The sequence below is a fragment of the Rhineura floridana genome, chromosome 1 (genome assembly GCF_030035675.1).
Source record: "Rhineura floridana isolate rRhiFlo1 chromosome 1, rRhiFlo1.hap2, whole genome shotgun sequence".
NCBI classification, from domain to species: Eukaryota; Metazoa; Chordata; class Lepidosauria; order Squamata; family Rhineuridae; genus Rhineura; species Rhineura floridana.
In genome coordinates, this window is record NC_084480.1 from 105713226 (window position 1) to 105734381 (window position 21156).

The following is a 21156-nucleotide window of genomic DNA, read 5'->3' on the forward strand; positions in this document are numbered from 1 at the left end:
TTGTCATTGTGAAGGTATTCTAGTTGTTTTAACTTTAGACAAAAAATAATAATCTGTGAATAAGAAATTAAGACTCTTTCTTGTTTTAGATTGCCCATAAATTACTCCTTATTGTCAATGAAGTTCAAAAAGTTATATCAACTAAACATTCTGAAATAATGTGCAGTGATAAAGTATTGGATTTTATTTCTTCCTGTTGTGTACTTGAACTCAAAGGACAATTGAAGACTGTTCTTGGAAGGGCTCAAATGGTAACTTTATCTTAGTAAAATAATACTAACAGAATGAACAGCAAGTACATAAAGTATGAATGATAAAGGATAAATGTTTAGTTGCTTGTGCTCCTTTAACACTTGTTGCATGAAAGTGCCAAGAAGAATGCAAGAAGCAGTCACATTTTCTGCTGAACATTATTCTATTGTCTACAGTTTCACATCACCAGAAGAAGTTGTGATGACCAGACAGAAATATCCCTATAGTGTTATAGATGGCAATTCTGTAGCCATCTTTAATGTTAAAGCCATTCAGAAACTTCATGGGAACCACAAGACCAAGCCATCCTCTCAGGCTCAGGGCAAGGGACTGCACTACCACACCCTCTTCTTCCCATGGCTGCTCCCTTCCTTCTCCTTTTGGGGGAAGTGGTGGTGTCTTCTTTGTCCTCCCATCTGTGTACTCCCCATCATAGGTTCTATTTCTTGCTCACACTGGAGTTTGACTGAATGCTGGGAAAGAGAAACAAGATATTGGAAACTGATTTTTATTTAGAAATATATATATAAACCAGGGATAGCCATCGTGGTGCCCTCCAGATGTTGTTGGACTACAGCTCTCATCATCCGTGACCATTACCCATGTTGCTGGGGATGATAAGAGTTGGAGTCCAACAATATCTGGAGGTCTCCATGCTGGCTATCTCTGCTACAGGGAGCTCAAGTCCACAGAGAGAAAAATACAATCAAAATGCATTCTCAATTACTGTACCATTTATACTAGATTGAAATTGGCTGATAATGCCTAGTTCTTAATTAACATATGTAATCAAGTATATGAATAAATGCTTTTTGACCTTAATCCTCCAACAACCATTAATATTCTGTTGTTGTAAACTAAGTGACATCTATGTAACTATTCCTAGAGTCACTAGCTAATTGGCTAATAGGATTTGAACTAGTCACGTTCCTTCTTATTATACAGCCACAAGAGTGGCTGTATACTAAACCAGCATGGATTTTTTGCATTCTGTAGTGTTAAATTGAAAATACCCCCATGCCATTCTGATGCTTCCCATGAGCTCATTTCAAAACAACACCTTACAAAACCTATAGTCCTGAACTCAGAACCGCTTGCTTAACAACCCTCTAAATTTTCATGGCAATACACAAAACACTCGGAGAGAATCAAGAGTTCGAAGTGTAAAAAGAGAGGGGGGGAAACCAGACCTCTTTTGGACTTTTTTCTGTCTGAGTTCCCACAATTTGTTGAAATTAATTAAAAATCAGTCATGTTCACAGAGTACCTGTAATCCTATTACTGACCTTGCTCTATACTCTGACCTTCTGCAGTTTAAAAGTTCCTCTTTCTGCTCCAGCTCCTCAAGAATGACCCAGTCTCTGCAACCAGGAGGTAATGTGGTGAGGAAGGTTGGCCCACCTCCAACCTCCATATTGATCACAGTGATGCCCCTCATATGTAGGGGGATCTGCTTGCACCTAAAGCACTACTCCCTTCCCTTCTACTGAAAGGCAACTTCTCTTCCCTGGAAGAAGTAGGAAAATACTGAAAACAGGAAATGTGCCATCATGCTAGAGCAGCGAAGAAGGAAGTTTTTCTCTCCGTTGCCCCCTCTCAAGCTGAGCACCTGGTTACATTACAGCACCCTTTAAAAGAACTAGGCTTCTAATTAGTAAATTAGGTTTCTAATGTTGCTTCGATGTCATGGTAAAATGAAGCTACAAGAACAACTTTCATGTTACCATAGATGTATTCTTCATATTTTGAATATTTAGGACATATACCCGGTATCCCACCCCTCCAAAATTATTGGAGTTCAGTCTAGTTCAAGCATTCTGATTCTACAAAGTACCCACACATTCATACATGCACTTGATATCTCACACTTGAATTTCTCAAGACCAGCAGTTGAATGTGTGAACTGTCTTAATTTAAAATTATTGTGACTGAGATGTCAGGTGCTATGAAAACTCTGTAGGCAATGTGCTGTTGTGTTTCCCATATGCAAATCATCACTGAGTGATGTAATAATCAAATAGTGAGCATAGATGTTTGAACTTGTCTAACCTGGCAGAAACAGGTTTTCAGGTATGGGGGATGGAAGACTGAGTTCAAATCTCACCTCATCCTGGCAGCTCACTGTCATTCTCTCAGTACCGTACAGGGCTGTTGTACTCTTAGTACATAATAAAAAGGTAAGACATCATGATATCACATAGCATGACATCGGGGTGGGATGTGGCGGCAGGGCAGCAAGTCACAAAAATGGCTTACCAGGTGCAGGGTGTCTGGGCTGGGGGAGCAACAACCAAGGCAAGTAGGGTGGGAACTGTGGGTGCCTAACGGTTGATGAGGGAACAAGATGTTGGTGAGGGGATGGTAAAGAAGTGAGCCAATGGAGGCGAGGGAGAGAACAAGTGAAGCATGGGTGACAGGCAGGCGAGTGAGCAAGCATCAGGGGTGAGCAGATGGCAAACAGGCAAGCGAACAACCGGCCAGCATCAGGGTGGGCGAGTGGCCTGGGGGGACATTTTGGGAGTTGCTTCTGTCTGTGTGTGTGTGTGTTAGGGAGTCCCTGGGGAGGGGGGAGGGAGACTTTGTGTGTGTGTGGCAGTTCATGGGGGGGTTGATGTGCAAAATGTGCAGGGGCAAAGCCTCTAGTAAATAAGTAGTTATACTAATGCATGCATCATTATTACTATTAAACACAATGCAGAAAGTTGCCATTATCCAAACTTGTAATAGTGTCACAGGTGCTAGAAATGGGATGAAGGTCTGAGGCTGGAGAGATTGATGGTACTTTCTGTGATATGTGGTTTAATTGCACATACATGCAAGTTGTGCATGAGATGGAAGGCTTACATTACAGCATTAACACTCCCACAGATCCTCCTCAGATTTCTAGGGGAACCTCTAATGCCAGTGTAGTGTAATGGTTAGAGTGTCAGACTAGGATCTCACTCAGCCATGAAACTCATTGAGTGACCTTGGGCCAGCCCGTCTCTTAGCCTAACCTACCTCACGGGATTGTTGTGATGATGATATGCCACCTTGAGCTCCTTCAAGAAAAGGCAGGATCATAAATAAAAATGGCATAGCACTGTATTCTTACAGAGAGCAAGCCGAACTTCTGTGTCTCTTTTAGGCCCACTTTCAAGACCGCCCTGCAAATTGCAAACTAGCTTTCCACCTTTCCCTGCCAAGCAGTGATTTACACATCTTACAAAAAGAGGGATGGGATATTGGAACCCCATTTGAGTAAGCACCAGAACAAAACAAAAAAGGATAACAATTAGTTCATAAATTTCTAATTTATCTTCTCATACATAAACTGTATCTTATGAAACCGCTGATCTTTGTTGTCCCAGTTTTTTTATTTTTGGCTGAACTCTGATTTTCTCCTCTTAGGAAACTTACACAGCTATAATTATAGCTATAAGTAACATGAGATTCGTGTCACTCTTTTATCCATTTTGGGCTGCATTATCCTCCACATCCCCTGAGTGAAAATTAATAACCTAGAATACCTTTATGCGCTAGTGTGACTCTTTTCCAATACACTACTTTGGAGTCACTGTTGCATGCAGCAGAAAGTCTTCTCTTATAGCCATCCAAAACTGTTGGGTTTATTATGAACATTGATCAACTTCAAGATAAACCCATTCCCTGAAGACGCCCATTACTTATTCCTTGAAAACACTACATAACTGTTAGCTGTGAGTGACTGCAACCAGTTTGGATTTACTGTAGATATAATTGAGGCATTCTCTTAATTGTTGTTCTAACTTAACAATATCCACTGCTAGTTTTCTGCCCACCACCACCACTTATATACCTTTACACATAATATTGGTATCCACCTTGTGATTCCCCAGTGGTCTTTTCAAATATTTCCAGCTAAAAAGAGTTTACCAGATATGATATGCAAATTTCAGCCACATATTGGAACATTTGAACATATATATGCAAAGTCATCACCAAAAACTGTTGAGAATATCTTTGGGAACTTGAAATCAAGAGTAGTATTTATTTTATTTATAACAATCTTTATTCTTGTATGGGAAAAGCACTAGGTTGTGACCAGTGGTGTCTTTGTGTTAGGAAACACTTGCACTTGTGCAAAGTGGGGCACTTAATTTTTACCAATCCCACCTACCCTCTGCAGCTCCCTATGTCCACTGAAAAGCTGCTTATGAGTGTTGGGGAATCTCCAGAAAGAGTATGGGATGTGGCACAGAGGTCTGCAATAGGTAGGTCAACAAATATTGCCTTGCCTTAACATGAGCAGAAACACTTTCTGCTAGCATGGTACCACCACTGGATACAACCCAGTTGTTGGCCACTCTGGGTTCCTTCTGGGAGAAAGTGTGGGATATAAATTGAATAAATAAATATACATTTTTCTAAGCCAAGGGTAGAACCTCAGGGCCAGGGGCCAAATGAGGCCCTCTAGACCTCTCTGTCTGGCACTGAGCACTTTCCACAGGTCACACCTCCTCTGCAGGCCACACTGCATCTCACTAGTCCACACCTCTCATCGGTCCTGTTCTCCTTGAGTTCTTTTGTCTGGATGGAATGTGCCCTTGCACTGTGATAATGCCTTTTTATTACCTTGATGGAGAGACGTATGTATGGGTATTGCTGTAGAAACATTTGACTTTTGTGTAACTGGAATGTGACCTACTGTGTACAGAGTAGGGTTGCCAGGTCGGAACCATTCAAAAACCTGAGAAAATGGGGGCGGGCCCTAGTGACATCATGGGGCGGGCCCTAGTGAGGTCATTAAACGCGATACATTGTATCAACCACAGTTGCTTGGAGCATACCATTCAAAAAAAATTCTCTGGAGATTAAAATAGAAATCTTACCTAAAATAGGGTGTTCCTATGTCCATCTGAAGTGACAAGGTCATTCTTTCTCACAAGCTTAGGGTGATGCAAAATGGAAATGGACTGCCTTCAAGTTGATCCCAGATAGGGTCTTCATGGTAAGCAATATTCAGACAGAGGTGGTTTACTATTGCCTTCCTCTGAGTCTGAGAGGCAGTGACTGGCCCAAGGTCACCCAGGGAGCTTCATGGCTGTGTGGGGATTCAAACCCTGGTCTCCCAGGTCACAGTTCAACACATTTAGGGAACATTTAATATAGCTTACTTGCTTCTGGCAAGAAGGGTTTACGTGCCCTCAGGCCAGGCCATTATTGGAAGAAAGGAGCTCAGTGTTGCAGAGATGTTAGATGGGAGCACAGATGGATGACCCTGAAGGCAGCAACTGTAAACATGCTTATTAAGGAACTAAGCCCCATAGAACTCAATAGGAGTTACTTCTGAGTAGATACGGTTGCAGCCGTGTTAAGGACAAGGGAGGGCATTCTAGGCAAAACAGACAAATAATTGGGTGTCAGAACAAATTAAACCAGAACTATCACTAGAAGCTAAAATGATGAAACTGAGGTTATCATACTTTGGACACATCATGAGAAGATGTGATTCACTAGAAAAGACAATAATGCTGGGAAAAACATAAGGGAGTAGAAAAAGAGGAAGGCCAAACAAGAGATGGATTAATTCCATAAAGGAAGCCACACACTTGAACTTGAAAGATCTGAACAGGGTGGCTCATGACAGATGTTCTTGGAGGTCGCTGATTCATAGGGTCGCCATAAGTTGAAATCAACTTGAACATAACAACAACTGAGTGACTCACAGAATAAAGAATAAAATGCAAAAGTTAAAAATATGGCAACACAATAGTTAAAAGTACAACAAACAATAAAATGCACCATAAATTTTCCTTCCTAATAGAGGAAAACAAAAACTACTTGCAGCTCAGATGACAGAATATTATAGAAACACATAACAAACAATGAGAGTTATTTAAAAAGCCTGGGTGGGCCTCTCTGGGGAGGCTATTCCAAAACAGGGGTGCCACCATTAAGAAGGCCACTCCCTGCCTCACGTCACTTGGCAGGGGCTCAAGGAGCAGGGACTCTGATGGAGAGGCAAACCTGTGGGAGCCCTCCAGATGTCACTGAACTACAACTGGAGCTGATGGGAGTTAATTTTGGGTAAGTATATGGTGTGTACAGAGCCAGTGTGGTGTAGTGGTTAAGGTGTTGGGCTACAACCTGGGAGACCAGGGTTCAAATTCTCACACAGCCACAAAGCTCTCTGGGTGACCTTGGGCCAGTCACTGCCTCTCAGCCTCAGAGGGAGCCTCATAGGGGTGGTAAACCCCTATGAATGCCGCTTACCATGAACACCCAATTCATAGGGTAGCCATTAAGTCAGGAGCAACTTGAAGGTAGTCCATGTCCATTTCCATATGGTGTGGCGGCTGGCCCATGAGGCCAAAGGGGGCCCTCCTCCCTCAGCCTCCCTGCCTGCCCCCTTACTTACAACCAATCAGGAGACACCTCTGCCTGCCGGGGCTCTGGGTCCATCTACTGTTGATCTTCCTGCCTTCTCCCCTGACAAATCCAATGGGGGACAGCACTTTATTTCGATTGATATTATATCCCACCCTTCCTCCAAAAGGAGCCACCTTTAAACTGGGACACACACACGTCTTCCTTCTGTGCTGGCATGTGCCTCTGGTGCGGGTTGAGCTATCCAGGAAGATTTTGCAATGAAATGGAAGTGAATGAAGAAAACAGGAGAACTATTATGTGTTAGCTTTACAGTTGGGGGTGCAAAGCAGCTCTTGGTCACCTACCAGAAAGGGGCACAGGGCGGCACCTCAGCATGACAAGAGTCACTCACTCACTCTCTCTCTCACACACACAGAGAGTCAAACAAAAATCAATTTAATTCATACACACAGTGTTGTGCAAAAGGCTGAATGGGGTATACGGCGTGGGATTCAGGCTCCCTCCCTCCCCCCATAGCAGAAAGGCTTCATTTAGCTGCAAACAAATATGTCTAAATTGTTAGAGTAACCAAGTCACAGGCACTCTTACTCAGAGCTCCCCATACTCTCTCTTTATCTGCCCAAATTCTGGCTCTGGGTTTAAGGAGCTGTCCTGGTGCCCACTTTGTGGGCTTTGGGAGGGTGTGTGGTTTTTAGAAAGAAGAGAGTGGGTGGGTGGCAGTGAAGGATCACCTGCCCTTGCAACTTTCAAATGTGTCTTTTGGATCACATGGAAATATCCTTCGTAAAACCAGTCTTTCAAAAAACCCTAGCCAGGACACCATCCAACCTCAGGCTCATGCATTCAGCTGGGCTTGCTATCAACCCCCCTTTTACCTAAAGTGCGACCCACTCTTTCTGGGCATTTCTTTCTTCCCATACTGGGAGGCTCCAGAAGGGGGGAGGGTGCTTGGCTCTCTCCAGCCTCTCTCTTACTCTCTGTTTCTCCAGCATCTCTCTCTTTCTCCAGCCTCTCTCTCTTTCTCTCTCTCTCTCCAGCATCTCTCTCTTTCTCCAGCATCTTTCTCTCTCTCTCCAGCATCTCTCTCTTTCCCCAGCATCTCTCTCTTTCTCTCTCTCTCTCCAGCATCTCTCTCTTTCTCTCTCCAGCCTCTCTCTCTTTCTCTCTCCAGCCTCTCTTTCTCTCTCTCTTTCTCCAGCATCTCTCTCTTTCTCCAGCATCTCTCTTTCTCCAGCATCTCTCTCTTTCTCTCTCTCTCTCCAGCATCTCTCTCTTTCTCCAGCATCTCTCTCTTTCTCTCTCTCTCTCCAGCATCTCTCTCTTTCTCCAGCATCTCTCTCTTTCTCCAGCATCTCTCTCTTTCTCCAGCATCTCTCTCTTTCTCTCTCTCTCTCCAGCATCTCTTTCTCTCTCCAGCCTCTCTCTCTTTCTCTCTCTTTCTCCAGCATCTCTCTTTCTCCAGCATCTCTCTCTTTCTCTCTCTCTCTCCAGCATCTCTCTCTTTCTCCAGCATCTCTCTCTTTCTCTCTCTCTCTCTAGCCTCTCTCTCTTTCTGTCTCTCTCTCCAGCCTGCCACCCACAGCAGCAGTGGACGCCGGATGGGGCCAGCTCCTTCTTAGCCCCGAGGACGCCTGGCCACTTCACCCCTCCTGCTGTGGGTGCCGCTGGGCGGCAGCGGCTGTGATGCCCCCCCCAGCCAGAGACGCTGCGGCCACCGCCGCCACTGCCAAGCTCCATCGCGGCCACTCCCGCCCAGCGGCACCCACAGCAGGAGGGAGAATGACAGCGCCGTGCTCGCCCGACCGGCCTTTTAAGCAGCACCCGCCTCGCGCACTCGGGGCCAGCCCCTCGTTGCCGCTCCCGCCCGCCCCTGTCCAAGACAGGCTGCACCTCTGGCCTCGGCCGCAGGGCGTCTCTGGGTGCGTGCAGAGTGTTCTGGCCTCGCCGCCTGGGAGGACAGAGCCCGGCCCCGGCGGCACCAGCTCTTCCTGCCTGAATGACAAAGGGCGGGAAGGCGGCCAGCCACACCCATCACGCATGTGTGTCAATCACGCATGCGTGGCTGAGGGGGCCAATGAAAAGCTGGAGATCATCCAGTTTAAACAAAGTATTGCCAGAGGCCGGAGACGGCCCCCTTTTGCCGGAGACTCCGGCAGAAAACCGGAGACCTGGCAACCCTAGTACAGAGGTAACAGTCATATCCATTCCTCCACCCACCATTGCCTCTAGCCCCATCCACCACTGGCATGTACACACACGTGTGATTCTCCATGAGGAAATGCAGCCTTCAGGCTGAAAAAGGCCCCCTACCTCTGTTCTAGGTGTCTGCATTCACAAAAAGATATGCACAAAGTGACTTTATGTCTCCTCCAGTGGTTCTTTCCTAATATCTCTACCACTTTCTGACCCAGCTTGTCCTCATGAAAGTCAAACTTTTAGCTTCCAGTTTCTGTTTATCAGAAGTTTTAAGTATATAATTTTCTTGGATGATTACATGTTAAAGATTGTTCTGAAATGCAGCTGCACATCCAAGCATTTTTGATACACGCTGTTGTTGATAAATCTATTTTTCACTGTATAGAAATTCCCAGACGTTGCTGAACAAACACACTGGTTTCATTCTTTGGAGATTAAAAATATCTCATGTGTGTTCAGGTTCTTTCCAGTTTAGTACACTGTTTCTTTTGAGGGATTTGCTTTCCTGAGTTGAATTTTCAGAACTCAAACCATCTTATCACACTTTCACAAGACCTTCTTTTTTGAAAATTAATGAAAATTAAACAAAAAACAAAACAGAACTGAACAGCCTGTCAGGGCTTGTGCCAGTTAAATCCAAGCTCTCGGGGGATTTGTTTTTCTTTTGGCGTCAGATTAGATGTTCAAATGTAGAAGTGTTTTAGAGCTCCAAGTGAATGTCTGTAGAACTCTTAATGAGGCTAATCCCATGGCAGCACATTCCAAGTAGCTAATGGGTGCAAGTTCATTGCTTACTTTAACATCTCCTGGTCAAGAATGGAATGAATGACTTGTCTGATGGGCGGTCATGAGTGTATTAGTAATAGAATGACCAGCAGCAGTGAAGTAAGGACATCACAAATTTACCAGACAGAACTTTTGTTTTTGTTATGTGCCTTCAAGTCGATTGCAACTTATGGTGACCCTATGAATCAGCGACTTTAGACAGACTCAAATGTGGATGATCAGGTAAATAATAATTAATAATATTTTATTTGACTATAATAACAAAATATTTCAGAGAATTAGGATAGGATCAAATTGAAACTCCCACGAAGAGTGTATATATTTAACAGTAACCGTATGTTTTATTAATTAGTGTTATAATAATATGTAAAATAATGAAGAGGAAAAATGAAATGCATCATAAACTAATTTAATTCATGAAATCATTATTATTCACAGAGTTTCCAGACTGTTCATATTTAACATGCAGAAATAATGGCTTATTGCAAATTCATTAAACCATAGTTTTGTTTTTGCGTCCTTTCAACAATATCTGGAAATTTAAATTAGTATAGATATGCTATATTCATTGCCAATTATCCTTGTCTTGCTAAATTGCTTGTTTAGCCCATAGAATGGGATATTTTCTCCTTCAACTGGAGTGAAAATTATTAATTATAATCATTAATAAGCTACTTATAACATTTATTTTATTAGATTTATATCCCTCTCTTCCTCCCAGTAGGCCAAAATAATATCCTTGAGGCCAAAAAGATAATAGTGGTTCAAATATTTTTAAACAAGGAAGATTTCTTTTGTACTTCAGTAAAATATAAGAGACATTTTTGCCAGACTGCACAGTTTTGAAGTTAATTGTATAGCTGAAAATTAGAGGCAGATTATTACAGTAATAAATATTTTATCTGCTTTTTCTGATTGGTATCCTTGCTCTAACATTGGAGCTGAAATTTGAGAATGTATTATATAATCAGTTTTATTTCTTAATATGTATAAATTGATCTTATCTTCCTTGTGAACTGGCACAGATAATATCTTCTTCACCCCAAATACTGTGATAAACAGGGGTGTTTGTTCCAAGTTCTCCTTGTGAATTTCTAAGTGACATCAGACTGGCTGCTGTTTATTTCTCTATTTAAGGTATTTATATACCACTATAATATTTATCCCAGCCTGGGTGGTTTACATTGCAAATTAAAGGAAAACAATAATAAAATATACAAAAACCAATTAAAAGTAATAAATAGCATAATTAGAACAATGCACAAATTAAAATAGCAATTAAAATAGCAAAGTAACAGAATGTTTGATTAGAAAGGCTTTTGTCAGATCTAAGTAGGCAATGTAGATGGTGCGGACCAGAGAGAGGGCATTTTCAATTGTGGCCCCCGCCCTCTGGAACTCTCTGCCTTATGATCTCCGCCATGCCCCCTCCCTGACAGGCTTCCGCCGAGAACTGAAAACATGTTTTTTTAGGCAGGCATTCGTGACCTCTGTCTAATTTAGTTTAAATTTTTGTACGATGGGGGTAGGTTTGGATTGAGTATACTTATTGTTGTTTTGTATTATATGTTATATTTTACTCTATGTTATATTTTAGTCTATGTACGCCGCCTAGAGTGGCCGTTAATTCGGCCAGATAGGCGTCCTAGAAATAAAATTTTATTATTATTATTATTATTATGTTTCTATAATAAATTCATTTTATATTTTAATTTAATTTTGCTCAACTAGCAAATGAATTTTCTCTAAGCTACATTTTAAGGATAGCTCTCTAGGAATATTTTGTGGGCAAATTCACCATGGACAATATTTTTGTACATTTTCATAAAATCTCATAAGGGTATTATTAAATTAAGTTTTAGTGAATCAGCCAATTTGGACAAGATAGCAGCTTCTGGATGTTTTGTACTAGGAAATTGTTTAGGCAGATATCCAAGGAAATTTAGCATTTAAAAGCAATTTTCTATTTACTAGAGAAAGAACCAATTACCTATTTTAATATCTCCATTATGAAATTTGTTAAAAGAACCTTCCAAGGTTCAAAAATTCATAATTTCGCTTCATGCCTCCAGCATTAGCCTCCAGTGCTGACACTGGGGATGTGCAATTCATTGTCTGCATAGCTAACAATAGAATTTTCCTGGGAAGTGAAAGATAAACAACCAACTCGTTCTTCTTTAGTATATAAGATTGCATTTTGGCTTGTGCCATGACAGTATGACTTTACATAAAATCAGAGAGTCAGAATACATCAAGGTTATCTATAGTTAGGTTTTCCAGTTCTAGCAACAACAACAACAACAAAACTGAAGAAGGAATCATTAAAATATAATCTGGTACTAAAATCTGTTTTACAGTTCTGGTAATATTTGAGAGTTTTCTTTATTAAAAGCTTTACTTGTGAATAATTCATATATAACCTAAAGAATGTTCATGGAATAAATACTGCACCTTCTAGTCGAGGAAATGAGCTTTGGCAATTACTTTTTAAAAGCTGATGTTTTTGCCAGAGTATGAATTAGCAAGAAGTATATTTAAGGAGATGGAATGTTGTTTCTCTAGTTATGCAATATGCATGTTTACTCATGTACAATGGCACTTGCACCATAGTAAGAGTGTATTTTGGATTGCAGCAACAGTCTTTATCACACAGGTTATAGCTACTAAACAAACTTGTCTCATCCTTAAATCTCATCAGCTCTAATCAATAGCTTTGAACGTAATGTTTTGTGGGTTTTTGCATATATGGAAGCAGTTGTGAATCATGGAAGGGAGAAAAGTGTTCAATGTATTTCACAACTGATGTGATGCACATAGGCATCTAAAAGGAGACCCCATAAAACCATTGCATCCAGGATCTAAATTACCAAGCTGCACCATTGAATCTAAGCCTTATTGAAACCCAATGTATATTTAGTGTTATTGCTCTTTTTCAGACATAATTTAGTTTGTTGTTAAAATATAACTATTGTTTTTTATTGAATTTCACCTAGTATGGTGGTTCTTGCATCCTCCTCTCTTGTTAATATCCAGTCCAACTTTCAAATAAACTCAGGTGTTTCTACATATATTCTTATTTTATTTTCCTTCCTGCTTCTGTATTCCCTATTTCCCAAGGTTTTCAATATGAATATACTGTAATGTTTCAGCCTAGGAATCATACATCAAAATCTACTAAACAAGTTAATAATGTTCTTCTGACAGCTTTGACTTAAAAAAAGAAGTCAGCCATGTTCAGTCCTCCATATGCAAAATAGCTTTTTTTTAAAAAAAAGTTATTTCAAAAAAAGCAAAAAGGAATGTAATGTCAAGGGTTTTCTCAATAATTTGAGAGGCTTGATGTATCTTTTATAACCAGTCATTTTCTTTTATTCATTATGTTAATATTAACACTGTGTGCAGTCCATCAAACCCTACAAGGACTGCCAGTGGTGCGTACTACTGCAGAACATAATCCCTACAGCTCTGCTACCCTGGGGCATTCTGTGCTAAATACTTCATGGCTCTTCAAAAGTTGAATAGGAAAATTATTTTATGGATTTTATTCATCTCTTTTCCTTTCCCTTTTTAGGCTCAGAAGTCATGGATCGAAAGAGCATTTTACAAAAGGGAATGTGTTCACATCATACCCAGCACCAAAGACCCCCATAGGTAATTGCATTGCTTTTTGTCAATGAACTTGCTTTGCACAACAGTTTATACTTAATCTGTTATATCTCACTGGATCCTTGGCTTTTGGTATCTGTTAAAGAAGAGAGAGGTATATTCTAGTAATTTGATAGGCAGCAGATACTGTTAAACTGAAATGGACGCAATCTCAGTTCAAAGATTCTCCTTTACCCAGGTTAGAGGTATAGCTGTTCTTCTATGAAAAGGATTAATGATGATACATTCCACATTATAACTAAAATATCTTATTTTCAAGATGTAATTTAATACTGCTTTTGAGAAAAAGTTGAGACTATTGAAATTACTGTTTCTTAAAGTCTTCTATTGGAAAAATATGTTATTTTCTTAAGGTATCATGAAACTTTAAATGCTTTCAGGTTCTGTCAATCCAATGTGGCAAAAATATTTATTGTGCCAATTAATTTGGTTTGTGTCAGCTCATGTTGACTTGAAATCACTGCAATATAACCTTTTCACACTGTCTCTAAGAAGATGTGAAAGTGCTGTCTTGCAGAGATTTCAAGTAAGTTCAATGTGAGCTGACATGCAAAGTCTGGTCCAAAGGGACATTGTGCAACCTGGAATGGCTTTAGGTTATTTCTTGTGGATGTTTGCTTGCAGTAATGTTTAATCAGAAAGACAAAAACGGTTGTAGAAAGACAGTCACATAACCTGGATTCTGAATTCTGGACAGATGCAGTTCATACTGTAAACAAGTTGTGTAGATAATGCATTTCAAAAATGACTTAGTTATGCTGGCTTTAGCCCACAGTTTGGCCAATAAAAGGTGTCACATTATCTTCTTTGAGCAGAAATGGTGAACCTGTGGCCCTCAGATGTTGTTGGACTCACACCTAAGATCTACAATGACTTAATTATATCTAGCCTGTTTCTTTGTTACGATATGCAAGTAATTTTTGCTTGATGTCATAGGTGTTGCTGTGGACGCCTAATAGGTCAACATGTGGGACTTACTCCAAGCATCTCCATTATTCAGAATGAGAAAAATGAAAGCCGGCTTGCTCGAAATGACATCCAGTCAGAGAAGTGGTCAATTAGCAAGCATACTCAGCTCAGTCCCACTGATGCTTTTGGAACCATTGAGTTCCAAGGAGGAGGTCACTCGAATAAAGCCATGGTAACTAAAATTCTCATAATGCCAGAATATGTTCCTTACTCTATGAACTGCTCTATGTAAATGTTTGTGTGTGTGTGTATGTATATATATATAATTTATATACCTTTGCTGTGCGTGCCATGGAAAGGAGAAGATTATTCTTCTTTCTACGGTGGCATCATTGATTCCTTCCTCCAAGGAAGGAACCTAAAACTTGCAACCAAAAAGATAGCCAATGAGGTAAACAGCAAAGGGAAAGAGCAAGAGACAAGGGACCATGGGGAAAATGTGGGCAAGAAACATAGGTCAGTGGTAGAATACATGCTCTACATTCAAAGGATCCCTGATACAGCCTCCAGCATCTCCATGTAAGGCTGGGAAGGATTCCTGTCTGAAACCCTGTAGATCCACTGTCAATCAGTACAGACCAGGGGTTCCCAAGTTGTGGTCCATGCGCTTCATTCAGGTGGTCTGTGGAACCAATATATTGATTTTTATTGCTTCTTTTATTTGTTACGTTGCATTTTATTGTATTACACTTTGAATTCTATGGAATACAAATTGTAATACAGTATGAGAAATAAAAGAAGCAATAAAATACAATTCAAAATCATACAGCAGCTAGCACAGTGCATTACAGTTACTACAACAGGCAGAAAAATCATTAAGTGAACCACCAAGGCCATCAGCAATTTTCAAGTGGCCCATGCTCCTGGCACTTTTGAATAAAGTGACCCCAGAGAGTTAGATACTGTTGCCAATAAAAATAAATGAAACTCCATGGGGCAAAAATATTAGGCTTGGTCAGCTTTGCTGATGGATGAGAAGCCTCTCAACTCCCACAGCTTTCCGCAGTAGAAAAGAATTTAACAAAAATGTATTATTTATTAAAATTGTTGTCTTTTATACAAAATAACCAACTTATATCTGCAGTGCAGTGTGTCATATCTATTGCAGGAAAGAAATCTCCTCACTGTCAGACTTCTACAGAAAACATCAGGCACTGTTAGATACTGATGTAACTTTAAATCAGAATGCAGCCCTCCATGTGTGGTTTTGTAGACTTTCAGCTTATCTCCAAAAATGTGTTCTCTACACAGAACGATACTTTGTTCTGAGAAGATGCAGTTATATTTGTTTTGTTTACTTGCTCTACACAATCACTAAATAAATACATATATAAAGTGGTACTATTTAACATTGAACTTGTCAAGGATTATATACCCTGGCACAGTCATTAACCAAACTGGAGACAATAGTCAAGAAATTAGAAGAAAGCTAGGACTGGGGAGGGTAGCTATGAGAGAACTAGAAGAGGTCCTCAAATGAAAAGATGTATCACTGAACACTAAAGTCAGGATCATTCAGACCATGGTATTCCCGATCTCTATTTCTGGATGTGAAAGTTGGACAGTGAAAAAAGCGGATAAGGACTGCAAAAAGACAAATAATTGGGTGTTAGAACAAATTAGACCAGAACTATTACTAGAAGTTAAAATGATGAAACTGAGGTTATCATACTTTGGACACATCATGAGAAGACGTGATTCTCTAGGAAAGACAATAATGCTGGGAAAAACAGAAAGGAGTAGAAAAAGAGGAAGACCAAACAAGAGATGGATTGATTCCATAAAGGAAGCCACAGATCTGAACTTACAAGATCTGAACAGGGTGGTTCACAACAGATGCTATTGGAGGTCGCTGATTCATATTGTCGCCATAAGTCGTAATGTTTGATTGAAGTAGAATAGCAAACAGAATTTGCCCAAATATTGTGTTACTAATTTAAAAAGTTTTTTCTTTTCATTCCAATAGCTATCATAGATATAAAATTTCATTTGAGACTTAAAAAGAAAAATTCCTCAAATCTAGAAGCTTGACATATTATAAAAAACAAGATGTGTGGTTGTCTTACATGTTAAAATCATATGACAGTGTTTCATTCCTGCTATAGCTTATTAACCTTGGCTATGCTATGTCAAGGTCCTCAACTGTCTGTGGCTTTTAACTGCAACGCTGCAGGCACTATACTTGCTCATCTAGCAAACAATGTATAAACTCTGTTTGCACTCTAATGCTTTATGACAGCTACCATGTTTGAGAAAACCATTATTAGGGCTAGACAGTGTGTGTTAAACTTGCTGTTCCATTTCAATATAATTAGTAAACTTAAAGGTGTAATACTACATTCATTCTTCTTACCCGATAAGTGATACTGTTTACTGGTGCTGCAAGACTTCATATTATTTCTTTGCAGCAGCTATAGTAGTTCATCATCTTCAAAAAGATGCCTCCCTGGGCTCTTACTGGGAGGAAGGGCCAGATATAAATCTAATAAATAATAATAATAACTGGGCCACAATTGTCAATTTTGGTGGGAGTCAGAGTCAAGGCATATCCATTCTATTTCATCTGTTACAAATCCACTGTAAGCTACAGCTACATTGGTTAAAACTACTATTTTACCAGTGTAGAGATATATTTCAAATTCTTACCCCATTTCATCTTCACAACAATATTATGTTAGAGAAGGCTGAGAGGTAGTGGCTGCATTTAGATGTAACAATAAACTGCCCATCCTCCTCCCATGCACCCATGAGGAGATCAGAAGCATTTGTTCCTATTTTCATTTAACTGCAGTTTAGTGTAACATCCAATGCTGGAGCTGTGGCCAGTGTTAACTATGGTTTATTGAAATAAGCCAGCTTCACAAACCAAGAAACACATCCACTGTTCTGCTGTTCCAGTGCATCTCCACCTCTCTCTTCTGAGAACAGGGACATACTGGCAAATCATCTGTTCACCCTCCAGGAGTGGCTAATGGAAACCCTTTGATCTGGCAACTACTGTGTTTACAGCACAAGATTTGAAATTTGCTTGTTTTAGTAAACTGTAGTTAAGACTAACCACAGTTAGTGGCAGGAGGACTGGGCGAGGAGCACAGTAGTTGCAATCTCCTCCGAATAACCCTTGCAGTATTTGCACTTTTGTGCTAAGCCATTATTTGATTAAGCATTACATGCAAACTGAACCTTTGTCTGGGTTCAGACATAACAATAAGCAGCTATTGCTTAAAAATAGAAGTGAAACCTCTTTGTAGCCATGCCAGACAAGGAGAGTGGAGGGGGAAGCGTGCAGGCCTGAGGTTCATCTATGCTCATTCACATAGTTTATTGTTTCATCTGAACGCAGCCAATGACATGTTCAAAGCAACACAACAAGAGACTCCCATGCTATCTGATTTACCGTCTTGTAAGCTTTGAGTTCATTAGCAGGTTGCTACATGGCTACTGTGTGGAAAAAATGGATTCAAAGTCCAGTGGAGTGTGCTGAGTAAGTTTTGCAGTCCTTTAGATCTTGTCCAATGAATCTTTTTCTTACACAGAAGATCAACTAGGCAAAAGCATCTTACTCTCTTGAGTCCGTATTTGTCATTTTAGTTGATCAAGTGGCACATCACTACTGACAAACTATAGGTTTGCAGATGGGCTTTTACTCAAACTCTTCTGAGATATGGTTCAGTGTTAACTTCTACATGAGTTCTATTGTACAGAGGCTCTGTAAAATGCCTATGAACTATTGTCATCTCTTATAACTTCATGGAGTGCTATTATTTTGATTGGACAGACAGACAGACAGCAAAATGTTTAAGTATTAATGTTTAACAATACAATGGTTAATTTGCTCCCCCTTAATTTTCATGTCTTATTTAAATTGCATATTGTTAAGATGGAAGCTTCTTTTCTTCACATTTTGTTGTTGTTTTAAATCAATACCCTTCATTCTGTAGTATGTGCGTGTGTCTTTTGACACAAAGCCTGATCTTCTTCTGCACTTGATGACCAAGGAATGGCAGCTTGAACTACCCAAACTTCTCATCTCTGTGCATGGAGGGCTCCAGAATTTTGAACTTCAGCCAAAGCTCAAACAAGTCTTTGGAAAAGGCCTCATTAAAGCTGCCATGACAACTGGAGCATGGATATTTACTGGAGGAGTAAACACAGGTAACTGTAACCTGGCAGAATGAAATTGTTAGGACAGATGGAATATTTCTGTGGCATGAAAAAGTTTTCACGGTTCCAAGATTTTGATAGAATCCTCTCATTGCATTAAATGAAGCAGATGGCATTATGTCCATTTATCACATTTCCATCGTGGCTTTTCTTACATGTTTTGCTTATCATAGGCATGTTTTTAAAAGTGTAAATATTCATAGCAAGATCCAGGCAAAGGATGGGGCTTTAACCCTTTCCCTTTGCCACAATCCTTACAAAATCCCTCCCCAGCTCCACCCTATTGCAGTTATTTACATTAGGAGAAATGCACCCATTAGAAAAAGCCTATTAGAAAAACTTGGCTACAGGTTGTGGTTTTTTAGAGTGAAACAAACAGTATTCCTTGTTCAAACATAACTCCAAACCAGGGGTTGTGATTTGTTTCTTCTGTGTGCTAGTGGCAGAAGCAAAGCAAGTAAGATCAGCAAGTTCACAGTCATCCATTAACTATGGTTTACCATGATATCCAAACGGGGCCATTATCTCCATTTCTTCCTTCTCACTCACTTCTTTCCTCTAAGAAGTATAAGCCAATTGGTAGAAAAGTAACTTCAGCCAAATCCTGCATGATTATTTTTCTTATTTGAGGGATTTAGAATGTGACACTTGTGGAGGCCTCTTTTGGCTAAGGCAAAGAAGCAATGGAAGATACAGACAAACTTCCAGTTCCCCTATTGCCCCAGCACTTGCATGCAAACTATGGACTGTGCAATGGCCGGCTTACTCTCCTTTAATTTTCAAGTCTTATTCCAGTTGCATAATTTGTTTGTAAGACACAATATTTGAGATCTACTGTCACAAAAGTTAGTTGTTTTTTAAAGCACAGAGTCCCAAAACTCCTAACATTTAAAAAAGGTAAAGATGTGGCTATTCATTGCTACTTATGCAAACACTGTTATTTTTAATTGGGGATTATTTGGGTGATTTGCCATAGTCCATATATGGAATACAACAATAAAACAGAACAACACCCACATATACATTATATAAAAGATAGTAATATTTAAGTTATTTATCCTCTGCCACACGTCTGCATTGCTTTTCTCTTTCAGGAGTCATTCGGCATGTTGGTGATGCACTGAAAGACCATGCATCAAAATCAAGAGGAAAGATCTGCACTATTGGAATAGCTCCCTGGGGAATTGTAGAAAACCAAGAGGATCTGATTGGCAAGGATGTAAGCCCCTGGCTTATCTATAGTGTATTGTTTTGTCAATATGTTCTGGACATTTGAGCTTTTCAGAGCTTCTGAGGCAGGAATAATACTATGAAATCTTGTAAGTGATGCCAAAATTAAAACATAACTCTCAAATGCTTTTATAAATATACATACATAGAAAGTTCTAGTAGTGCCTAGTGGTGATTTTAACTGCAGAAAGTTAAGAAGGGCAAGGAAATTACAAAGAATACTATTTAAAAATAGGCATATTTTGTACAGTTAATCTCTTAACTTTCCCCATCCTCTCTGTTACCTGTTAATGACACCGGTATTTTCTCTGTTCTTAACAATACAACCCAGGGTATCTTTCTGGATACATATCTTTACTTATCCCATGTTATGTTAGCATCAGGTTATGTGTTTCCTTGCCTATGTCAGCAGCAGCCAATGATGTAGACTGAGAGCAGGGAAACCCATGACCTAATGACATCACAATCATAAAACAGGATACTGGAAGAATTCAGAACAGGAATTCAAGTTTTGGTGGCAACCTCATGCAAAGGGTGACATGTAGTTATATTTATTTATTTATTTGTTTGTTTCATTTATAGACCGCCCATAGCGAGTGGCTCTCTGGGCGGTGTACAAAAAGGTTAAAATACAAAATATCAACAATAAAATCAGACAACAAACAATAAACACAAGCAGCAACTAAAGAAAAAAAAAGAAAAAGAAAAAAAATTAAATTATAACATAAACGCTTAAAATGCCTGGGAGCATAGCCAGGTCTTAACCTGGCGCCGAAAAGATAGAAGCGTAGGCGCCAGGCGTACTTCTTCGGGGAGGCTGTTCCACAGTTCGGGGGCCACTACAGAAAAGGCCCTAGATTGAGTAACTGTCCTCCGGGCTTCTCGATGGGTTGGTACCCGGAGGAGGGCCTTAGATGCTGAGCGAAGTGACTGGGTAGGTTCATAGCGGGAGAGGCGTTCCACAAGATATTGCAGTCCCACGCCGTGTAAGGCTTTATAGGTCAAAACCAGCACCTTGAATCTGGCTCGGAAACAAATAGGTAGCCAGTGCAAACGGGCCAGAACAGGTGTTATATGTGCTGACCGGCTGGTCCTCGTCAGCAGTCTGGCTGCTGCGTTTTGCACTAGCTGAAGCTTCCGAACTGTCTTCAAGGGCAGCCCTACGTAGAGCGCATTACAGTAATCCAGCCTAGAAGTTACCAGAGCATGAACAACTGAGGCGAGGTCATCCCTGTCCAGATAGGGGAGTAGCTGGGCTACCAACCGAAGGTGGTAGAACGCATTCCTTGCCACCGAGGCCACTTGCGCCTCAAGAGACAAGGAAGGATCGAAAAGAACTCCCAGACTACGAACCTGTTCCTTCAAGGGGAGTGTGACCCCATCTAGAACAGGGTGAACATCCACCATCTGGGCAGGGGAGGCACTCACCAACAGTGTCTCAGTCTTGTCTGGATTGAGTCTCAGTTTATTAGCTCTCATCCAGTCCATTATCGCAGTCAGGCAATGATTCAGCACATCCACAGACTCACCTGTAGAAGATGA

General features: G+C 40.4%; 1 protein-coding gene across 2 annotated transcripts in view; it reads left to right on the forward strand.

The window, feature by feature from the left end:
- Positions 1–21156, forward strand: part of TRPM3 (transient receptor potential cation channel subfamily M member 3) — a 550216-nt gene that overhangs the window by 344248 nt on the left and 184812 nt on the right. For both annotated transcript variants that reach the window (XM_061628153.1, XM_061628145.1), the window contains exons 2-5: positions 13157–13236; positions 14188–14392; positions 18162–18375; positions 19479–19603. In XM_061628153.1, the coding sequence (XP_061484137.1) occupies positions 13157–13236; positions 14188–14392; positions 18162–18375; positions 19479–19603 (624 nt within the window). The remainder of the gene's footprint in view (positions 1–13156; positions 13237–14187; positions 14393–18161; positions 18376–19478; positions 19604–21156) is intronic.